This window comes from Schistocerca gregaria, chromosome 5 (assembly GCF_023897955.1).
Source record: "Schistocerca gregaria isolate iqSchGreg1 chromosome 5, iqSchGreg1.2, whole genome shotgun sequence".
NCBI classification, from domain to species: domain Eukaryota; kingdom Metazoa; phylum Arthropoda; class Insecta; order Orthoptera; family Acrididae; genus Schistocerca; species Schistocerca gregaria.
Genome location: NC_064924.1, coordinates 10446684 through 10469741, shown reverse-complemented (window position 1 = coordinate 10469741; position 23058 = coordinate 10446684). Strand labels below are relative to the sequence as shown.

The 23058-nt window shown below is 41.8% G+C and overlaps 1 protein-coding gene and 1 pseudogene across 2 annotated transcripts in view; both read right to left on the bottom strand.

The window, feature by feature from the left end:
- Positions 1 to 3515: 3515 nt before the first annotated feature.
- Positions 3516 to 5516, bottom strand: LOC126272686 (symplekin-like; annotated as a pseudogene).
- Positions 5517 to 10529: 5013 nt separating this feature from the next.
- Positions 10530 to 23058, bottom strand: part of LOC126273150 (trehalase-like) — a 260073-nt gene continuing 247544 nt past the window's right edge. Inside the window, exons 9-10 of one of the 2 annotated variants that reach the window (XM_049976603.1) lie at positions 17389 to 17506; positions 10530 to 12637 (exon numbers count right to left, since the gene is read on the bottom strand). In XM_049976603.1, coding sequence (XP_049832560.1) covers positions 12619 to 12637; positions 17389 to 17506 — 137 coding nt within the window. In that variant the 3' untranslated portion in view covers positions 10530 to 12618. Of the gene's footprint in view, positions 12638 to 17285; positions 17507 to 23058 lie in introns of those variants that run through there. The other variant, XM_049976602.1, reaches the window with a different exon arrangement.

Genomic DNA, 23058 nt, shown 5'->3' with positions numbered 1-23058 from the left:
TATATCTTCGGCACGCGTTGGAAGCCAGGATGTCTGCCTGTTTTAGTGAGCCATGGAGTGGCCTACTGCTGGCTGACTACGGACCCCGCGTCAGCCTCAGAGGGTCGAACCAGCGACCCGCATTGGACTGGAAAGCTGGCACCCTTTCTGCTGCTGCATGTAGCTGGTGGTGTGACAGCTGCGAGGTGTGAGAGCTGCCACACTTGAATGAATCTCATTAGAAACCCGCACCTATTTATATGTGGCTGTGCGCCTCTGCTTCGCGTCACATACTCATAACATGCTAGGTTGGCCAGTGGGCCCCTTCTGCCTCTGATTTGTGACATGCAAAACTGCTTCGTATACTCTTTCACCAATTTGATGGCCCTGTGGTCTCTATTGTACTTCGCAACTGTTGGTATGCGTAACTCACTGCACTCCAGCCCCCACCTGGCTGTAACTTGTGCTCAGAATATTGCACAAAACTAATTTTCCCTATCATAAATAGTGGTGCCACTACAGTATGACCAGCAAGAGTCCCAACACATTTTGCTGGGGCACAAATGAAGTCACTTCTACATCTGTCAATGACTCTCCATCAGAGATAACGTGCTGCATCCTCCCTACAAAGAAATCCTCAGTTCGCTCACAAATTTCACTCCATACCCCACACAATTGTACTTTTGATAATAAGTTTGGATGTGGTACTGAGTATTTATCTGACTTCCTTGATCCGTGGCTTCCTGTGTGTCACATAAAAAAGTGTAAGTTGAGTTTAATGTGATCCATATTTTTGGAGTCTATGGTGGTTGGCACGGAGGAGGAGGTTATTCTGTTCGAGATGTCTCATCTCATTTGAACTCAAAATATATCCTAAGATTCAACATTGTCACAGATTTTGGGTGGTAGTATATGTATCACTGTTGATCCCTTTCTTGTAGATGAGTGTGACCTGTGATTTCTTCCATCTGCTGCACACAGTTTTTTTTATTCAGGGGTCTATGATATGTTATGATTAAGAGAAGAAGGTAACTCAGCTATAAATTCAGTATAGAATCTTACAGGGATTCCATTAGTCCTTGGAGCTTTGCTCAGTTTTTGTGATTTCAAGTATTAATTAGCTACTACTGACACTAATATGTATATCTCTCATCTTTGCAATGGTGCAAGAACTAAATTGGAACAAAGTCTCTGGATTTTCCCTTGTAGAGGAACATTTGAAAACAGAGTTGAACATTTGCTTTGTTATCCTCAATTTCAGTTCTTGTCACTTCAACAACCAGTGTATGGACCATAACATTGATATGACTAACATTCTTTACATGTAACCAGAATTTCTTCAAGTTTTGTGTCAGCATCTTCTCCCTCCCCCCCTCCCCCCTGTAGTTCTATGCTTTGTTTTACAGGTATTATTGGGAAGCTGCTGTTTCTTTACAAGTATTGTTTTACTGTGACTGTATACCTTGGAAGGTAGCTCACCCCCCCCCTCCCCACTTCCCCAACTAAGTCATGATATGTCTTACTTAGCACGTATCTGCCAAGTGCATTGCATAATCAGTTGTTCTTTTCAACGTGAGCCATAGGTCTTCTGGATGATCCTTTCAAGAGCTGAATGTTTCAAGTTCCTCATTGAAACGTGATACTACTGCCTCTTTATCTACTTTGTTGAACAAATGAACGTGATTTTGTTGTGTTTTTTTTCCCTTTAGGAATCATTGTTAAAAGTGCCTCATTGTCGCTGATACCAATTTTGGTATGAACATCTCAAAGAAGTGGGGTCTACTTGTTGCCATTAGGTCTAATATATTTCCATCATGAGTGAGTTCCTCAACTATTTGTCCTAAGCAGTTTTCAGGAAAAGCATTTAATAATGTTTCACAAAATGTCTTGTCATGCCCATGACTTACAAAACTGTATTTATTTCAGCCACTTGTTAAATGATTAATGTAGCTTCAAGTGATGACATCATTACTACGGATGTTTGCTCTAAAGCATTCAGTCACATCTGAAGGTGAATGTGGTTACCAGTTGAAAAACCCAATTATACATTTATTCATACTCTTGATGGTTAGTCTTGCCCAGACAGTCTTGTTTGCTGCTTCATTTTCTATCCTGGTGAATTTGAATTGCTTATCTACTACTATAAACACACCACTTACATTTTCCAGTAGTTTATCCTTTGATATACACTTAACCAGCTTTCGGTACCTATGTGAACTTCTCTGCTTTTTAGGAGCACTTCAAACCTTGGAACTTTGTTGTGAATGCTTCAACAGTTAACCACTAGGATTTCAATACTCCTGCCTTTGGCAGAGGAGGACTTTTTTTGGATCTTACACTGGATACTTCCTGTTCTCTTACTATGACCGGTATCCGGACCGGGTGGTGAATTGTCTAATCCATCTTATGCACTCCACATGCAAACAGCTACCTGGAAGCAGCTTTTGATATGTGGTGCACACATGACCAATTTATGTGGTCATTCAGTTCTCATTCCTATGTCACAACCCTAGGAAGTCACAGCTTAGCTTGTCACAGAACCGTGAAAGTTTCTGATTCAGGGAATCAACTTGACTTAGAAAAAGGGGGCCATGATCTCTTCCAGGGATAATGCTCCAAACTGTACACTTTGTTGAAACAGTGAGCAAGGCAGATCTCATTAACATTCTCTGCGAGTCATTGGAATGGCCTAAGTATGACCTCAGATCACAGTCGACTGACATTGTTTGCTACAACATTGTCCACAATCTGCAGTTGCTTGCACCCTCTTCTCTCAGCCTGCTGTAACAGCCTCTTCATCATGCTCAATAAGACTCCAGGTATACATACAGAGTTCACCTGCTGTTCCTTCCTATACCTTGCTGCCTGTTTCATAAAGGGTTTTTCTTTGCTATTCCTTGCTGCCAATTCCATAAAGGGTATCATTACTTGCTTTATGTTCACCTGGCAACAGTTAATAGACCACTACCCCTTCATGTTTTGCTTTCCGTTATATAGGACACAGCAGGTTTCACAATAGCTGTTATTTACATTAAATATTTACATCGAATTTTATCAGTGTAACTGATTTAACACTGAAACATGATCAGCATTGTTGACACAAAAATTCCTTCATACAACTATACAATTAATATTGGACAACAGTGGCAACAAAAACTACAACAGTGTCAACACATGCCATTCCACATCTGTCCACCGTTATGAGTAAAAGCCATGTCATCTTTGCAGTATGTGTTGGCACTGTCACCAACTGTCCACAATGACCACTTCTGCTTCGTTGTAATTCCTGAATTTCCTGCCTCATTTATCTTATTCCCTTCTTGAGCACTGTTCACGTAGCAGACTGCCTCCATTCACATTCAGCCGAATCCTTTTTTTACCACGTCATAGCAGTAGTGCCCCACAAGGGCCGTAATAAGAGTTTGGATAAACTCCAGATCCGAAAATCGGACCATGAGCTGTCCACTATTCCAACCCAGGGGGTGCTGGTTATGACCGGCTGTTGTAGTCCTCTGGCTCTTCTTTGATGTCAATTGTCAATTCTGAGGCTTACTGCCCAAGACAACATCCATAATGGGTTTGGGGATGTGAGCACGCTGATTATCGGTGAAGGCCATGACGTGTGCAAACAGAGGTTGTCTCAAGTTAGGTGAAACTTGGAAAAATGTCTCTCAGCTGTAAGGGTGGTAGCTGCAGTAGGACTTGGAAGCTCTGTGGCTTTGTTTGCTGGCAGCACTTTATGAAGCTCTCCCACGCTTTCTTCTGTTTCCATACCTGTTTTAGGATCAGTCTCTGCAGGATATTCATAACAAAACTGATGAGACGACGATATGTGGACAGTGACTGTATGACAGTCCTCATCAGCAACATGGGAAGTGGAGTCATTTCCATAAGATGCTGCAGTACTACTGCCAGAACGTCTTGGCTTGCTTCTCTGAGAAGCACAATGAGCTAGCCTTTATCACAGTCTTTAGTTCACACTTTGAAAGATCTGTTCTGTGCAGAGCTATGAGCAATTCAGCTGGTGTAAGTCGTGACATATAACTAGGCGATTCCGTATGTCCATATGTGTGCCGAGCAACCTGTTGAAAACCTCCTTGACAACAACAGGGTTGAACTTGATGAGCTTGAGCAGAGCAGCAATCATTTCCTTCTTGTTGAGACCATTCAGAACAGGAATCAGCAATCTCACATCTGACACGCGGGTGTGGTACAGATGTTGAACATGAGCCACCAGCTCTGCACTTGGCGGTGTCTTTTCAGTGAGGATGTGGATGACACGGGTGACGAGTATCTCGGCGCCCTTGGGGCACTCCTCCACCAGCTGGAGCAGCTGCGGGGAGTCCATGCCCATCCCTCTGACCAGCTGCTCCAGCAGGCCCAGGATGGTTCGCTTCATGTCTGCTGCCGTCTGCACGTACACTCTGGCCAGTTCGTGAATCATCTCCTCAGCTACAGCAGTGCGAGGTACAGGTACAGGCAGGCACACATGGCCTCCTCGCTCCAGGGAGTCACTGCAACTTCACCGGTCATACTTCGGCACTCTATTACAGGTATTGTCGACTTCTGGCGGCTGCGGTCCGGTCCGAACAGCACATCAGGTGAGCTCAGCAGGCGGAGGATGCTCAAGTACAGCAGTGCGTACTCCTCGATGATTGATCGCAGTTCCCCACACTCGTAGAGCTGTGTAACGGCATCCAGAGCCCTCGTTCGAACCTCTGGCACCTTGTGGGCTGTGTGAATCAGGAGAGCATTCAGGAAGACAATTTTCCTCGGAGGCTGTCGCACGACTAGCTCCTGGAGCAGGGAGATGCTGGTCACGATGTGGCTCCGGTCGCCACAGATCCTCCGCAGAATGTCCACCGCCTCATCCATCACCAGTGGAGCCTCGAGGACCAGCCAGAATAACAATGAGCCATCTTCGCATTCCTGGCCTGGGTGATCACCGATTGACTTCACCAGAGAACACAAAAGCTTGTCGTACCGATGCTCGGGTGTCTCCTCACGTTTTATAAATGGTGGCAGGTGGCTAAAGCCCTGCATGAAGCTGTACTCTTCACAAAGCCACGCAAATGCAAGGTCTATCCTACCTCTGGTGTCTTCGAGGAGGAATTCCAGTACAACATCTCTAACATCAGTATTGAAAGTCACAGCAAGTGTAGAGATTATTTTGCTTCTGACAGGCATAACTCAGCCCACAGCTGCAGCGCATTCCGCCTTCAGAATGTGCTTCATGGCAGCCCGCATCATGTTTCCATGGGTCTCGGTCGTGAGAGGGTTTGTAATTTCCGACAGCTTCAGTGTGTGAACACGCTGCTTCGGAAACTTTACAGTAACCGTTCCAGACTGCTGAGAAGCTTTTGCCTGCTGTGTTTCCTTTTCCTTGTCCATCATCTCTATCATCACCGAGGTGAGAGATGGCTTAACATCTTTTTCTAGGGGACCATCTTCTACTTCCACCATAGGCTGTTTAGTATGACCCCATTGGGATCCATTCTTTCATCACACAGCAGCTGGGCGAGCATGTGTCACAGCATTTTGAGAGTCACGCTGGCTTAGTTCACATTTAAATGGAAGATAGCACCTCAAACTTGTAGGTTGGGGGGAGGGTAGTTTAACACCCTGAGCTCTACTTGGTCCCTCTTTCCTCTATACAGGGACAGGGTGCCTATCGCTGCTACTGACATGCCACTATGATAATGATAGATATCATATTTCCTGTAGAAGAGACAGGATCCACAGGAGAGTATAGTACTTTAGGTACCTATGATATCTCTGGTACGTGACACTCAGTAGCCCTCCTAACACATCCATTCATGGCAGCTGCCGATCACTTAACTCTAGTCATGACAGTTTCCAGCCACTTACAATCAACTAACTCGTCCCCTATCTGAGAACATTACGTGCAGTGTGGCTGCAATTTGGTTAGTGCAATGTTTTAGAGAACAGTAAACAAGTAACTTTGGACTAAGCTTACTAATTTTCTTTTAGTTTTTAGGTATTTTAAGCCACAAATATTTCTAGTGACCGTTAATAATTGAACTGATTAACATCCACAGAAGATGTTTAGATTAAGCCAACACAAAAGTCTAGGATGGAAGATACTGTGTCCTAAATTTTTCTTGAGGGTATGGTCACTGATAAGCTTAAAAATTGTGTTAAAGTATGATAAATGCAATCAATACAAACACCTGTTGGAATACAAACACCTGTTGGATGGGAAAACTAAAGATAACACAATAACAAGTCATACTACAATAACTGTAAATCACAAATGTCAATTTACAACAAAACGTTATGCACAGTATGCATAACTAATAACAATACATGTTTACTCATGTTAATATGCTACAACCTCCTGCTTACTGCTCACATAGGGATCACGAGAACAAGAATAGATTAATTATAGCATGCACAGAGGTATTTACACAATATTCCTCCCACACTCCATGTATGAATGGAATGGGAAGAAACCCTCATCATGTACAATGGGATGTGCTCTCTGCCATGCATTTAACGGTGGTTATCAGAGTACAGATGTAGATAAAGATTTACGAGTACACTGAAATATGTTTTATTGAATGTGTTAACAATCATAAAATTATATTTAAGAATATTGTGGTAACAGCAAAACAAATGCAAACCAGTAGTTTAATTTGAAGATATAAAAGTAAATCTTGTCATTAAGACCATTATGAAGTCTGAACTACGAAATACGTAAAATTCAAGATTGAAAATTATGCCATTGTAAATCCAGCACAGGTATCAGTGAGGTTCAGTGAATTTTACAGATATGTTGTAAAATCAGGTGTCAAGTAGCAGATTGCCTGTAGAGGGCAAATCTCGTTGAAGTTTGTCAGAAGTTGGTGTCTCACAACATTCAGAAATATTTTAACCACAGACATAGAAAATATTTCTGAAAAATGGGATTTCTACAAAGGTAACTAAATCTGTGCATGAAAATGTCATCCACCACTGCATTAATAAATAAGTCTTTTGAACAATTAAGTTTGTTCACTGAATGAGAGTGTTTAAAATTGATAGTATGGTTTATGATTTCTGCATTATTATCCTCCTAATCTCTTTTTATCGATCAGTTATGTTTTTTCTTTGATTCTGCTGACCATTTCTTGCCAGTCTTATTTTGGAGATTATACATGAACAGGTGAGTTGTTGCTAGCATTAGAAATGTTAGGTGATTTATTATGTTTTCTTGTGTGATGTTCATCTTTTGTAAATTCTTTCCTACTTTCTTCTAATCAGCTAATTTTGACCTTATGTGAATTAATGGTGTGTAGTTTTTTGGGAGTTTATTGTTACCCCTTGTATAAGGCCATGGAGTTTAAAGCATCTTTTGCACATGATGTTAGTAAATTTATCTATTTGCATGTAGAGGTCTGATGTTCTCCTCTTCCAAATTCCAGTGTCTTGTGTAGTGCAATATAATTTCTTAAGAATTTTACACTCTTGTTTCTATATTCCTGAAACTTTATAGTGCCGTCTAACAACAGCCATGGTCTCTGATGTGAATAAGGCTTCCAGTAAAATAACTGCCTTGTGATCTTGCAGTTATACATAATGTGACATTACTTTTTCATTATAGTGGTTCAGTGGAGCTCTGGAGGTATTTTGAAGTGTTGTGACTCTAAGTTGGTGCTGCTGTCCAGCCGTGAAGGCAATTTTCCATGAAATGGCTTTCTTCATAATCTACCTGGAGGCATGCCATTGCCACTGTCTTGCATAATTCTTCTACATGGGATTTAGTTTCTTCTTTAATCTTACTCATTACTGCAAAGTCATCAGCAAAGGCTAAATATTTAACAGTGGTTCTGCATTTACAGTTTCCGATGTTTATACTTTTGATGGTGTTCGTTTTCTCTTTCAGAGTTCATCACCTCTTGATTTCCCCATCTCAGCAGCACACACATTGTTATTTTTAGGTGATATGATGGCATCTGTTATGTTGTCAGGAGCTCTGAATTTGAATTTGGTGAGAGTTTTTTGAGTTCCTTTTGGGTAATCACAGTTGGGTAGAACTTGCAAGAAGTTAGCTGGTATCATCTAGGAAAGACTCCCATCTTTCCACAGTTCTATGTCCAGTCTATTGATTCCATGCTTTGATTCAATTCCCTATTGCTTTATCACACATTTTGTTCCACTATCTATGTAAGTCAGTTAATAAAAGAGTCAAAATCACTGTAAACATTTATTTATTTTAAGTAAATGATTTTTGCCATCATGACTGTTTTATTAATAGATAATTTATAGTAAATTGCCATCAGATCTCCAAAACATGTTATCTAAAATTATGTATATTTATGTTTTGTTGGAAGCTGTTCAAATTTCAGAACTGTTGCTAGTGAATTGTATAGCTGGCTAGTCTCCTGGATCTTTTGCAGACATGCCCTGATAGAAAATACTGATGTTATTTCTATGACATTCATTATCTGTTTATGGAAGCTGCTTGCTTTTAGGTTCTACATCTAATAGGAAGATACCTGAATTAAATTTTTTTTAAATAATGAATGAATAAGATATTTACAATGAGCACAAATGCTGTTTTTTGTCATTATTCTTATGGCTGTTTGCTGTAGCTTAAAAACAGTGCTCATATTTTGTGCATTTGGTCCCCAGAAGAGACTGCAATAGCTAAGAATTGACTGTACTCATGAACAGTACTAACTAAAAGACACTGGCTGTTACACACAGCTCATCGAACTCTAAAGGCATGCTGATAACAGTCTGTTTGCCAGTATATTTTTTTTGTTTGCTTCAGCTGAAAATCGATGCTCCTTTTTAGAAAATGAGTGTGTGTTACACAGTCTGTACCAGTATCACTACAGATAATTTAATGATGTAATTTTCCCTGTCCCAACTTAAATTCATGACGTTTGTTTTCTTATGCTCATTGTAACTTAATGACATAACGATATGGACATTTCTGGATAGAGCTGTACATAAGAAATAGGAAAGACAACCACTCACCTATAGTGGATTGGTGCCTGGAGCATAGAAATAGGTGACAGAAAACCACATTTATACTAGCTTTTGAGCACCAGTTTTTTTTAGCCAGAGCACGCACATTCACAGACACAACCACACAGACACTCAAATGCACACTCCCATAGCTGCAGTGAGATTGGATCACAAAAGGAATCAAATGTGATATGCAAGGAAAACAAAATTGTTTTAAATAGTAAGGACAAATGGAGAAGGAAGGCTCATTACATATTACAGGGTATACCACGCTGTCTTGCTGTGGCAATGGGGGTGTGCATTTGGATGTCTGTGCAACTTTATTACATATTGACCAATTGTAAACTTCCTCAAGGAGTTCATTTTCTTTCCTGCACAGAATTCTCTTGTCTTCTCAATGACTACATAGTGCCATCATTAGGAAAGACAAATTTCTACCCAGTGATTACACGGTTTGAAAAGCCATTGGTGTATATAAGGAACAGTATGGGTTGTAATATTCTACCCTGAGGAAGTCCTTCATTAACCCTCCATCTGCAGGTGATGCAGCCATGAGCATTCAATTCTTTTGTGGGGAGTCAAAATTTCTGCTCTGTTTACATGTTGGAAGTCACAATTTTCCTTTAGCTACTCTTCTGTTGATCTAGAACATCGTTGGCTGCTCTTTTCTCATCAAATCTCTTTATGTTGCCATGGACCATTAGAGCTTACTAATTTCTGATCTGAAACATTCACATGCTTACACATACACCTTCTCATGGCAGCTAATTTGTATCCCCCTTACCGAGCTTTTAGAATTACAAAAATCAAAAAAAAATTATCAGTAAGTTTATTCTGCTGTTATAATGTTGAACACAATTTTCGCATTTGTTATGTTATGTTTCAATTGAAAATCAGTCTAAAGTAAGTTTTTGGTTTTCTGGTTATATTTCTGAAATTCTATTTGTACAGTTATTCTAATTGTCAAATGCTCCATGATTTTGTATTTGCCCACTGTTGGATGGTTAATGTATTTTGGTTCTGATAAGTGTTTCTCCAGGCTTTTTGGTAAGTTACTATGTAACATCTTAATAGCTCATCATCAGATGATTACAATAAGTTGAAGTTGGTTATAATACCATTTTAAGGCTACTACCCTAAGGTAGTAAGCCTAGTCTGTACTATCACTGTAGTTCTTCCACCTTAGAACTTCTTTTCTGTTCACGATATACTAGTGCACAACTAGCTGTATTAAAATTATTTGGTTACAGTGAAGTGGTGTTATGGCAAACAGGTTGAGTAATTAATGATTTTTAAAAGCTGGTTTCCCATAAATCAATGAAGTACAATACAAAGGGAAACATCAAACATGCTCTGGATTACAAAAGGAATCTAAATTCAATACACAGAGAAAACAAAAATCTTTGAAATGGTTAGGACAGACAGAGAACTAAGAAACAAGAAATGCTGTGCTCTCTTAAGGAAACTTAAAAAAATCTCTATATAATGTCTGAAATCAATAATGTATATAAGAAAATTAAATCCATTTGGGCAGTAGTTCAAAGGGAAACTGGAAATCAGTTAAGGAATGTGAGGAATTTGTTGTTAAAGGAAATGGCAAACCAATAAATAATAACAATCAAGTAGTCAAGTTATTTAATAACCACTTTCTTGAAGTACCTCAGAGAGAATACCGCCTTGAGTCTCTCATTGAGGTATTCAGAAAACTTGCCATATGACTGTACAAGAAAACAAGCCACTCTAACAATCCTTTCATCCTTAACATCCTTACTATCACAACCATATGTGGAAACACAACTACCCAAAAATACCACTACTTAGGGACAATTAACCTTCTATGTGTAACACCAACACACAAAAATGACAAATACTGGTGAACCCCTTCAGCACTGCAAAATTAACTGGCACGACCAGGTGTAAACTAGTCGACCAGCTGGCAATCCAGGGAAGCCATATTGCACACTCAACACAAACAAACCCATTCAAAACCCTTACTTAGTGATTAGTTTATGACCAATTGACGAGTTATAGAATGATCTTGATATGTTACAGACGCAGATGCTGCAACTGACCCAGGAGACTTGGCCCAGCAGTACCTCTCCTCGAATGGAGTGACACTATTTATGATGACCTAAGCTGTGACAACAGTACTGAGCATTGCGTGATACCCAAAACTTAACAACCAACCTAACCTTGTATGATCTGTTTCAGATAGCAAGAAACTGCTACTGCTCTTACTACCTAACCAGACTATCACAGAGATTCTTTCTCTTGGCACTTGCCATTGCAATTTTTTCCTCTGCCCTTGAAACTGCTACCTTCATTCACATTTCATCCATTATCTACCTTCTCAATGTGACTGGGTTAGTGGGTAATCATACCCAGATGCAAGGATAACATCCCGGCCCCACATCCCGTGAAGTCCTCAATTAGTAACTAACAAATACGAAGGTGACAGTAGATATATGCAAGAAGCAATGTCTCATAGACCCAGGCAAATTACAATTATTCCAAGCTCTGCCAAAGAAATTAAAAATATAATTAACTCCCTACCAAAAAAAAAAAAAAAAAAAAAAAAACCCTCTCATATAGTTGACACTATCTCAGGTAAAGTACGAAAGTCCTAGTTAGTTTTTGGAGGGGATCTACCTTGAGAAAAACACAATTTTGTCTTTCCTTCTATTTCCCACATCTATCACTAAAGTTTCAGTATTATCAGCAGGCTTTTCTTTTCTTTCTTGTTAGGAAGTGCCGTGCTTTTCCTGTGTTTTTTTAATTGAACCTGTTTTCTTTCACAGTTTGTCATTTTTTTCTGGTGTCCCCATTATCCTCACTGTGAAAACCTGCACTGTGTAACTTTTGCTGCATCTGTTTACAACCAGGAACCAGATAAAACAACAAACTGCCAAAGAAAATAAGTGCAATAAAAAAACTAGGAAAACCACAGCATGTGGTAACAAGAAAGAAAAGCCCACTGAAGATGCAAAGGCTGGTCAATGATGCTGAAACTTCAGTGAAATTTATCTGGGAAATAGAAGAAAAGATAAAATTGTGTCACAAGGCGGACTTCCTTCAAAAAGAAATCTATTTGGTAGAAAACACAAATAGAAGAGCTTCAACCTCAAGATGCTTACTAAAATCCTTTTCTTCATATATATGAAATATATTCAGTCATGTATAAACATTGTAGGAAACTTGTTGTAGAATGTAAATACTTTTGGATTAAAGAAAACTAATGACCAAGAAGCATAAATGTAGAGTCATTGATCGCCCATGTAAAACAATAACACTCATCTCTTAAAATAAGATACCTACTCACAAGGGGAAGGCCTCCAACACGGCCAACCGATTCAGCTCAAACTTAGCAGGTCACTTGTGTACAACATAAAACGAAGAACTCTGAGATTTTTAGCTCAACACCCTCCTGTTTTTGAGAAAATTGCCCCCAAAGGTCATGACGAGCAATCGACTCAAAATTGGCGGGATTGATAGATGATAGTAAATAGAGCATTTTTCATGATGAGGTATAGGGTCCACAAATGCATACTTTTCCAGAAATCGAGGAAAGAAACTTTTACAACTGCCCCTTATGTACCCACATGGTAAACGCTTTTCGCCGAGAGTGCCGATAGTGCTCGCAGCACGGTAGCTCAGCATGTTCGGTCAGAGGGTTAGCTGCCCTCTGTAACAAAAAAACTGAGTTAATGGATGAACGATGAACTTTAACAAGCATAATTGGACGTCCGCCCTGAGCAAATACAACGAAATTACGAACAAAATGAGATTTAAAAAAATTGTGCAATGACCAAGGTAGCTGGCTGGCACACGGAGAACCCAGATTCGAATCTCAAGGAAACCTACTGGATGTAATTCTTCTCATTTGCATTTCTCATAACTCAATTGATATGGATAAGAGGGTTAATAAGGTAATTAAATCAATAAGGAATGATAAAAAGGTAGACAAATAAATTTATCAAAACTTTTGGGATAGTAAACAACTAAAATGTTATTCCTGGTCACTTTACAATGGCTCTCCCAGTCACTGTTACGTGTCCTCACTTCTCTTCAAAAAACCAGGTAGATGGTACTTGCCACATAAACAATCAAAACAAATACACTACCCTATATTCCTACTCATGATGAACCCTACAGCCATTACAGCACTTTATGCTGCTGTTGATATTAACATAAATCATCTGAATATATGTCCTTATCTTCTTTCTATTCTCACGTCATTGACCACCAGTATATCTAGACTGAGCGATTGCATTTCCCTTTTCAGATTTTTTAATTTCTGTATGACATTCAGACTTCTGACATCTCATGTCTCACTTTTAGAATGTTACTTTTTAGTTTTTTTTTTTCTCGTGGTCATCTCCTTCGCAGGAGTCCCCTCTCAGATATGAAAATGGGGAAGTAATCCAGAACCTTTTTCCAATCAACAGATCATGACATTTTTGCACTCACAGGCCACATGTCCTGTGGATCTATATTGTTTGTCTTCAATGCAGAGATTTTCGTTGCCTTTTGCACCCTCATGCCAATCCTCATTGCTGAGTGTTCCAGCATTTGGGGCATTTTCCCACACTGAGTGCAAGAGAGTGCCCTGAATCTCTGTCTGCTCATCCACCATCATTGATAAGGTTGTCAGTAGAATGAGGATGACTCCTTATAACAGATATTTTATGTCACATTTGTTGATAATTTTTTGTCAGAATTTAAGCAATGGATAGGTTTGAATCTTAGACCAAGGATGTTTTGATTAGTAGGCAAAGACACTACTTATGCACCACAGTGGACAGTTCATGCACCTTCTCTGTAAGCCTGTTGTATATTTTATCATAATGTCTTTGCAACATTTCCATAGTCCTGTGCTCACGTTAACCATTGTGTGGTCATAACATAAGTGTAGTGTGATGATACATGGAAGTACATGTATTTTTAAAACTAAATAATTTAGTATCAGAGATAATAGCTCACCAGGTAGTAGAGACACTGAGTCATCAACAAATGCACAAACAACAATGAAAAATGTCCAAGGTTTTGGATGAATCTTTCTTTGCTAGATTGCATGGATGCACGCACATGGGCATGCATCCCCGCATGTGTGTGTGCGTGCACACGCACACACACACACACACACACACACACACACACACACACACACACACACACACACACACACACACACACACCAGACAGCTGTACTGTGCCTACTGAACTGAAAGTGCTGCACATCGCCAGTAGACAGGGTGTTGGGTGGAATGGGTGAAGGGCAGTACCTCTTAAATGCAGCCCACAAACAGATTTCCCATGAATTATCCTCATACATTGATAATCCTCACATCACGGTAAAGAGCCAACTGCAAAGGAGCATCTCCCTCATTACCCATTATCATCCCAGGCTGGAGGTATGGAATCATTGTTCTTTGCCAGGACTTCAGCTATCTTTCGTAGAGCCTGGCAAAGAGGGACATCCTACCCACAATTCTTTAAAACCCTCCTAAAGTGGTATTCTGCTGTGCACTCAACCAACACAATATCCTGGTCCATGCTTATGACCAGACCACTTGCCTTGTGGGTGATTTCACTGTGGAAGATGCAGACACAAAATCTGTCCGATTCACCCTCCCAGCAAGTACTACTATAGTCTAATCTTGGGCTTGTCCTGTCTCGTGGCCGAGCGGTTCTAGGCGTTTCAGCCTGGAACCACGCTGCTGCTACGGTCGCAGGCTCAAGTCCTGTCTTGGGCATTGATGTGTGTGATGACCTTAGGTTAGTTAGGTTTTTGTAGTTCTAAGTTCTAGGGGACTGATGACCTCAGATGTTAAGTCCCATAGTGCTAGAGCCATTTCAACCATTTTTTGTCCTTTCTCATAAGGGGCAGGGCCACCTGGGAAAGCAGGCAGATGTCCTGAAATTTCTGCTCAGCATTTAACATGGACATGACCACCAACTGACTGTTCACCCAAATGAAAGGCCATTGGCAAACTGTGGCCAGGAGTGAAGTTGAGTATCCAGTAGCGGGACACACTCGTGAGCATAACATGTTCAATTTCAGTGACTGCTTCACAACCTGTGGCATATGGAGCAAGCCTCCCAGCACAAGTTTTTCTGAAGGAAGTAATGGAAGTTATCACTGTAGCACATCCTCGGCGTCATCTACGTGACCATAATACTCATTTGCGTGCCCGGCGAGGGTTTGTCGAGCCCCTTTCAGTCTATTTCTCCAGTATTCCACTCCATGTGAGCTCTAATTTCTCTTATTTTATTACGATGATCATTTCTCCCTATATAGGCTGGTGACAATAAAGTATACTGCAAGAACTTGACAGTTTGGGTGCTTGTGTCTCATTCCTATCATGTGCACCTGCTGCATCTTCTTCCCACACCACAATTTTGTACACCTACTGACTCCCTCTGAGCCACTGCCGACCTTACTCCTCCCTTTCCTCCCTCTCCTTGCCTCTTTTCTCCCTCTCCCACAGCAGCTCGACCCAGCCTACCTGTCAAACAATCGCGAGATTGTGCACACGGCCAGAAAAGTGCAGCCATACAGGTGTGCATATATACATAGTATGTGCAGTATGCCATAAGTTTTCATAGTAATTTTAAAACTGCCCCGTGCACCCGTGCTAATCGAGCTAATGATACTAGTCTTGTGACAGGCTAAGTAAGAGGCCAGTGCCGAAGAGTACTCTTTGTAAAACCATATTTATATTCCATCTGGACCTGGTAAATTATTTGTTTTCAACTCTGAATTGCATCACAGCACCAGGATGCCAGTTTCTATGTCCTCCATATCGGCATCTGTGCAGTGGTCAAACAATGGTATGTCTGTATAATTCTCATGGATGGATGATTTTTTAAAACTATAAGATTTAAAACTTCAGCTTATCTTTTGTGCTGCTTCTATTGGTGCAGCAGACTAGTCAACATGTGACCAAATAGAAGCATGCAACCCACGTAATGATTTTACAAAGGACCAGAATTTTCTTTGGTACTTGGCAAGGCCCTTTGCTAATTGCAATTGTTGTATGCTTTGCACAAATTTTTATTTACATTTGCCTGTTGACATTTCTGCCTTTTTGTTCAAGCCAGTGTGCAACAGTCTGTTTCTTCATCATTTTTCATATTTTGTTGTTTTCGTGTAAAACCCAGCTAACTGAATGAAATGTGAAGTTGCTGCATTGCTGCCAATCAAAGAGAAAGCATCAAGCACTGTTCTGCATTTGCTCTCAAGAATATGCTCTCTGGTGTAATCAGAAACTGTTCCATGAACTGGAAAATCATGGTAGTTGTTTGTAGTGTACACACTGACTATGTGTGTAGGTGAAAAGTTCTCTTTGAACACTTTTAAGTTTCTTTATTGATTACATTTGATCTAGATTTGATAGAAAAGTTGGTAAGAAAAATGTATATCCATGAACACATAATTCCTCTTAAAAAACTTAAAGAAAAGGCTTGGAGGGAGAAATGCATTTCAAATTAAGGAAGAGTGGCTGAAAGAAACTGAGGAAGATTCTAAAGATTTTTAAAAAAAGATTATGGCTTCAATTATTTTAAAACACTACATAAAGTGTAGGCTACATATTGAGGTAAAAAGAACTTATATTGGGAACTGAAATTGGATTAAAGTAATGAAAATGTCAATTTAATGCCGCTCGCGTTTTTGTTATCCTTAACCCTGTCATTGATTTTGAACTTTTCAACAGTATATTGTTACCAACAATCAGAAAATTATTGTTGAAGTAAATGTAAAGACAGCGCTAAATGCAAAATAAGATTAGTGTACTTACTGAAATAACATGCAAACACAAAGAAGATGAAAAGTTATTTAGCTTATCACATATTATTAGTATGAGTGAGTTAGTGTTATGTACTTGTCTTGGATTCAGTTGTTAGCAAATTTCATGTTCAGTGGTATTTTCAAAAAGTAGTTAAACAGGGATTCACATGTACCAGTCATCATTCCACTCTTAACTGATACTTTAGTTGAGTTGGCATAAGTTGATCCCTGACAGTTGCGGTGGGCTGGGCATGGCAGCTTTGTGTGCCTACCTCTGTCAATCACATAACACAAATTTGTAAATGTCTCTGTGGCAATGGCTCATTGTTGCCAAAACTCTATAGATGGCTGTCATTTTCGTCTGCGGCATTATCACTTTGCAGTTGAAAGCTAGCAACAGCGTTGAAAGCCATCAGAGATCTTCTTATACCAACTTGACTGTCATATGTTTGCTCTTCAGCTTAACCAAACAGCAGTTTTTGTGCTGCAAACTGTATAGGAAAGAAGGATATTGGGAGAACTCGGAGATATATATCTGTCGTCTGGGAAAGTCAAGGTTGTTATTATTTTATGAACACATTTTGAGCCACTGAATTTAGCAATTGAAATTACATAAATGATCAAATCAGAGTTGAATACCATACATGGTCAGAGCACGGGAGCCAGACGATGTGGCGGCAGCGGCACCAGCAGCAGCCGTGGAGGCGGCGGCTGCAGTATGAACAGTGGAAGTGCTGGCTCCATTACTTGTAGTTCTGTTGCCTGGAGGGAGCAGCCATGCCAGTAAACAGTTTTCAGAAGTTATCAACAAGTGGAAAATTTATTAGGCAAACATGTTACGAAAGTTGTATAATTAATCCTGGAATAGAGGAATACATTTAAAATAACAATGTGTAATTCTCATGGTTTATTTTTTCTTCATAAAATATATCTATATGAATATGAGTTGTTCTGAGGCATCAAGGGATTACCAATTTAGTATTGGAGGGCAGCGTAGAGGGTAAAAATCGTAGAGGGAGACCAAGAGATGACTACATTAAGCAGATTCAGAAGGATTTGGGTTGCAGTGGGTACTGGGAGATGAAGAAGCTTGCACAGGATAGAGTAGCATGGAGAGCTGCATCAAACCAGTCTCAGGACTGAAGACCACAACAACAACAACAACAACAACGTGAATATGAGTGTGAAAATCATTACTAAAGGCAAATAGTTTGCTTAGATTACTATAGAATGTTACAATATGTAAAGTAAAATATAGCCAGCTAATGTATGGTGCGAAGAAACTCCCAATAGAAAACAGTATTTACACCCAATTTTGAGCTCTTGGTCCTTCTCTAGTAGAAGTACACAGATTTGTGCACACAACCACACAAACACCCTATACCCCCCTCCAGCCCCCCACCCCGGGGGGAGGGCTCACCACTCTGTGGTGAGTACGTTCTTGGCTACCATGTGACCCCAGCCTTTGTGGCATTGCTTCCTCCTACACTTCAACTATCTCTTACCTCATCTGACTTTGTCAGATAGTCCTTTTGGTGCAGACCCTGCTTTAACTTGGTTCACAATTTTGGTCTTGATTTCTAGTTTCACTCTGAGCCCTGTCCTGACATTCCATTAACAATGAGGTGGTCACCATTATTGGGTTTGACCTGCCATCTTTTCCAACTTTTGCAGAAGTGCAGTGTCATGCAGGGAAGGTCATCTACTCATGGTAGCCATCCCATTGTGTGTGGAGGGGAGAGGGGGATGGACATTGAGTATCTGCACAGCGGTAGCCCTCTAGCCCACTGACAATGCAACAACTCCCCATGTATGCCATAGAGTGTGTGCCCATCATGACTGGAGCACGGGGGCTCCCAGCAACAGATCACTGGCCAGGTAGCCGCTGCTGTAGCTGGGTAGCACCCAGTTGAAGTAGGTGGCACCATGACAGATAGTTCACACATAACACAACTTAAACTTGCTCTGACTGGTGTTACACCAGGAGTCTCTTCAAATGGGAAGGCCTTGTGCAATGTAACAAAGTATGATCCCATGTGTTCCCTTCCCTTGCCATGCTGTAGGAGGAACACAGGACTAGACGTCAAAGAGCAAAATCCTCCTCCTAATACATGATCTGTACGGGGACCAATGGGGACACCTTTTTGGCCATGGTGCCTTTATTTTTTGTGGAAAACATTGAAAACAAATATAGGGAAATTGCAGCCATCTCTAAGATGGAGAGTGGTTCCCTCCTCATTATAGACTGATGACCTCAGATGTTAAGTCCCATAGTGCTCAGAGCCATTTGAACCTCCTCATTATAATGTCATCTCCTGCCCAGCCACATGCTCTTGTGACATCCCTATGACTGCTACTCCCCGCAGGAGTCTCAATATGGTCCAAGGCATCTCTTTCACTGTGATCTTCATGTGCAATCTGATGATGAGCTGTGGACCAATTTAGAGCGATGTCCATTGTGTCCATAGGAGATCAACAAAAAAGAATTTCTACCGGTGCCTTTATCTCGTCTTTCAAGAGTGATACATTGCCCGAGAAGATCAAGGAGATATGAAATACTATGTTCCTCCTCCTTTGAGAGGCTTCAGGTGTATGGAGTTCGGACATATGGAACTGGTCCCCATCCCTCGGCCAGAGGCACCTCATCCTCCTCCGGCTTCTTCAGCTAGGAAGAGGTCCCTCAGGATTCTTCTTTCCACTGTTTTTCTTCTGCAGCTCTTGCTAGTTCATAGCCAGACACCAGCCAGTGACCCCCAGGGGGCTCGCCACTCTTTGGCTACCATGGGGCCCAAGCCTTTGCAGCATTTTTTCCCGTCCGTGCTGCATGTCTATCCTCTTGCTATTCTTTTTCCCCTCCCTTGGGGAACATGTGTGGGATGCTATTGGGAATGTTCTGCATTGTCTGTTGCTGATGTAAGAACAGTCTCACCATTGTTTCTTCGCTCCCTTGTCCTTTATTTGTTTCCCTTATCTCCCATTCCTCCACTTCGGTGTTTGAGGATTCTCTTTTTCTTCTTCCTCCCTGTGTGGTCTTGAAGGCCGGCCCAAGCATCTGACACATAACAGGTGACTGGGTAAGGCATAATTCCCAGCCCCAGGTCGACAGTTAGGGTTCGTACGTATCCCCTGGTACAGGCGAGGCCCTGAGAGGGGTGATTGCCTGAGCTGCAACCTTCCCAAATTGCCGATTGGTCTCTCTGTCAGGTGTTCGGGAGGTGTGACCTGAGGTGTAAACAGCAACCTAGGGTGGGTGCACCCCATTCTGAAGGTGGCCCCCAGTTGGAAGGACCATGCCATCGGAGATGCTGGCAATCATGGCGGATTTTCTCACAATGAGTCAGTTCGTATTCACAATCAGCATCTATGAAATGTAAACATAATGAGGCCAATGATTCAAAGACCCTTCCAGCTGCACCACAGTTCCTCATGGTCTAACATACTGAAAACAGTCAGTCCTTCGCCATGGTAAGTCCGTTTATTATTCAGAAAGGTGTTAGCGCAATTGCTGGCCCTGTGAAATCTTGCTCCTGTTTACGTAATGGCACTTTGCTTTTGGAGACTACTTAAGATTCTCAAACACAACTACTGCTTGCCGCCTCGCTTCTTGATGACTACCTGTTGATGTTGAGGCCCATAGAAATTTGAATTTTTCCTGTGGTGTTATTTACACTAGGCTGCTCAACAGTCCAACCAGTCTTACCCCTCTGATCAGGTGTCACTGCTATCCATTATGTAATGAAAAAGGTAGATGCCTCCTTAGTGCTCAACTGCACTCTTTTTCTCACCTTTGATAGAGTGGTGCTTTTGTCCGAGATCAAAGCAGGTTATGAAATTATTAAAGTCTAGCCATACATTCCCAACCCATTGCGCTGCTACCAGTGTCATTGTTTGAACCACACTAGAAAGTCTTGTCGACACCCACCCGAATGTGTGACCTGTGGTAGGGGTATGCATGAGGGTGATTGTCCGCCTCCTTCTCCCTGCTTTATCACCTGCAATGGTGGCCATGCCGCCTCCTCTCGGTATTGTCTCATGTATCTGATGAACAGGCTGTCCAAGAGATCCGGGTAAAGAAAGAAGTGCCGAACCCAATCACTCACAAGTTATTGCCTAGTCACAAACCCTGTGTTTTCCCATCTGGCACCTATACTTCTGTTCTTGTTACTCCTCGCATGAAGGACATGGCCACGCAGTCATGTGACTTCCAGTTCAGCTCTGATGTCGTGACATCACCCATTGTCAAGGTAGTATTCCCCCCACCCCCATTCCCCGTCCAGCTGTGCAACAAGCCATCAATCTCCCGTCTCAAGAGGTGAAGCCACCAGTTACACAATAGGTAGGCCAGAAAGGACAGAAGGAGTATTCTCTTGAAGACTTCCTACGTCCCTCCAGTCAACCAACACCTGAGTCTTCCTCTAACTGGAAATGTTTGAAGAAGTCCACCAAAGGCAAACGGTCATCTCCTTTGCCAACTCGAAGATCCTCTTCGACGGTGTTGCCACATGATACCTTAGCCCGGCTGGCCTCTGTGTTGCCAGCATGCACCACCAACTGTTTTTCAGCATTGGACTCCACGAACTGACTGCACAAGCAGTCCGACGCATCTGTGGACCCAATGGAGGAGGATCCTCCTGCTTCTGTACCCTGTAGTAGTGACTCTTCACAGGCTGTCACTCGGCAGCCGCCGAGGTGACATCTCTTCCTCATCGTGACTCTCTGTTTATGGCCTTTGGTACCACAAAAAGGATTTACGACTGTTTTTAGCATCACAGTATCCCCTTGTACTTTGCCTTCAGGAAACAAATTTGCACCCCCACCACTACTTTGAGCTTTCACATTTCTTACCAGTTCATTTTGACTTTCCCCCTGAGGTCGGCATTCTATCTCATAGGGGCAACATGCTGCTCATATGTGTTGACATTCATAGTCAGCCCATCTACCTGACTACCCATCTTCGTGCTGTTGCAGTTCGCCTTTTCCTTCCCCACCTGACTTTTTCCCTCTGTACCATTTATGTCCCTCTGATACTGTACCATTTATGTCCCTCTGATATTAAATGTCAGCAGGACAGACTTACTTCAGCTTATTGGGCAGCTACCTATCCCATTTTTGCTACTCGGTGGCTTTAATGCACATTATCATCTTGCAGGACCTGTCAGAGAGGTGCCAATGGCACTAGACTCTGCATGTTCTCCTTCTGTGCCCAAGGTGGAGATCCCAGTAGCCCCTGAGGCACCAGATCTCCCCAGGCAGTGCTGTAGAACATATGTCAGTGGATTCCATGATATCTCTACTGGTGGCAGTATAGCACCGTGACCCATATTCATAACCTACCCTCCATTGTCGCTTCATGCATCCACAGTATTCAAATAGTCTCATCCTCCAGTAGAAATATAACAGATTTTCCCACCACCTAACTGAGCTACAGCAGGTTTTAAGCACATACCTTGCATTTGTACTGCCATCCAGGAAACATGGTTTCCAGCAACTCGGACCTAGGTTATTTTAAGAATTGTACTGACTGTGAGAGGATGTTGAGTGGATTTTGTACATACGTGCTGGACTCTAGTACAGTGACCCTGTGCCTCTTGAGACACCATTGAAGGTTATGTCTCTTCTGGTATGGGCACATCAGGATTTTACCATCTGTAATGCTCATATCCCTCGAATGATGATGTGTCTCAGGATGTACTGTCTGCATTACTCTCTCAGCTCTCTCCATCTTTCCTAGTTGTGGGCGACTTCAACACCTATGACCCTTGGTGGCGTGAACAATGGTCACTGGCCATGGTAAAGACATCGATACTTTACTGTCAAAGCTCAACCTTTGCATCTTGAACTCTGGTGCCTCAACTACTTCAGTGTGGCACACAGAACTTATGCAGCCATTGATCTCTCCTTGTGCAGTCCTGGTCTTCTACCATGTATCTACTGGAGGGTCCGTGATGACCTGTATGGTGCTGACCACTTCCAAATCTTCCTGTCCCTCTCTCAGTATTGCTCCCCTGGTCACTTGCCCAGGTGAGTTCTCTGTAATGCTGACTGTGATTGGTTCACCTCTGCTGTCTCCCTTAGCTCCCCATCACAATACAGTGTTAATGTGGCTGTTCAGTGTACCGTGGCAGCCATTCTTTTAGCAGCCATCCAAATCATTCTCTCTTCCTTGGGATCCCCCCTTCGGAAGACGGACTCTGATGGACCCCATGGATCGCTGCAGCCATTGGAGATCATAGCTGGGCTCAGCAATGCTAGAAACAGCACCCTTCAATGGAGCACCTCTTTGCCTTTAAAATGCCCTGTGCCCATGTCTCCTA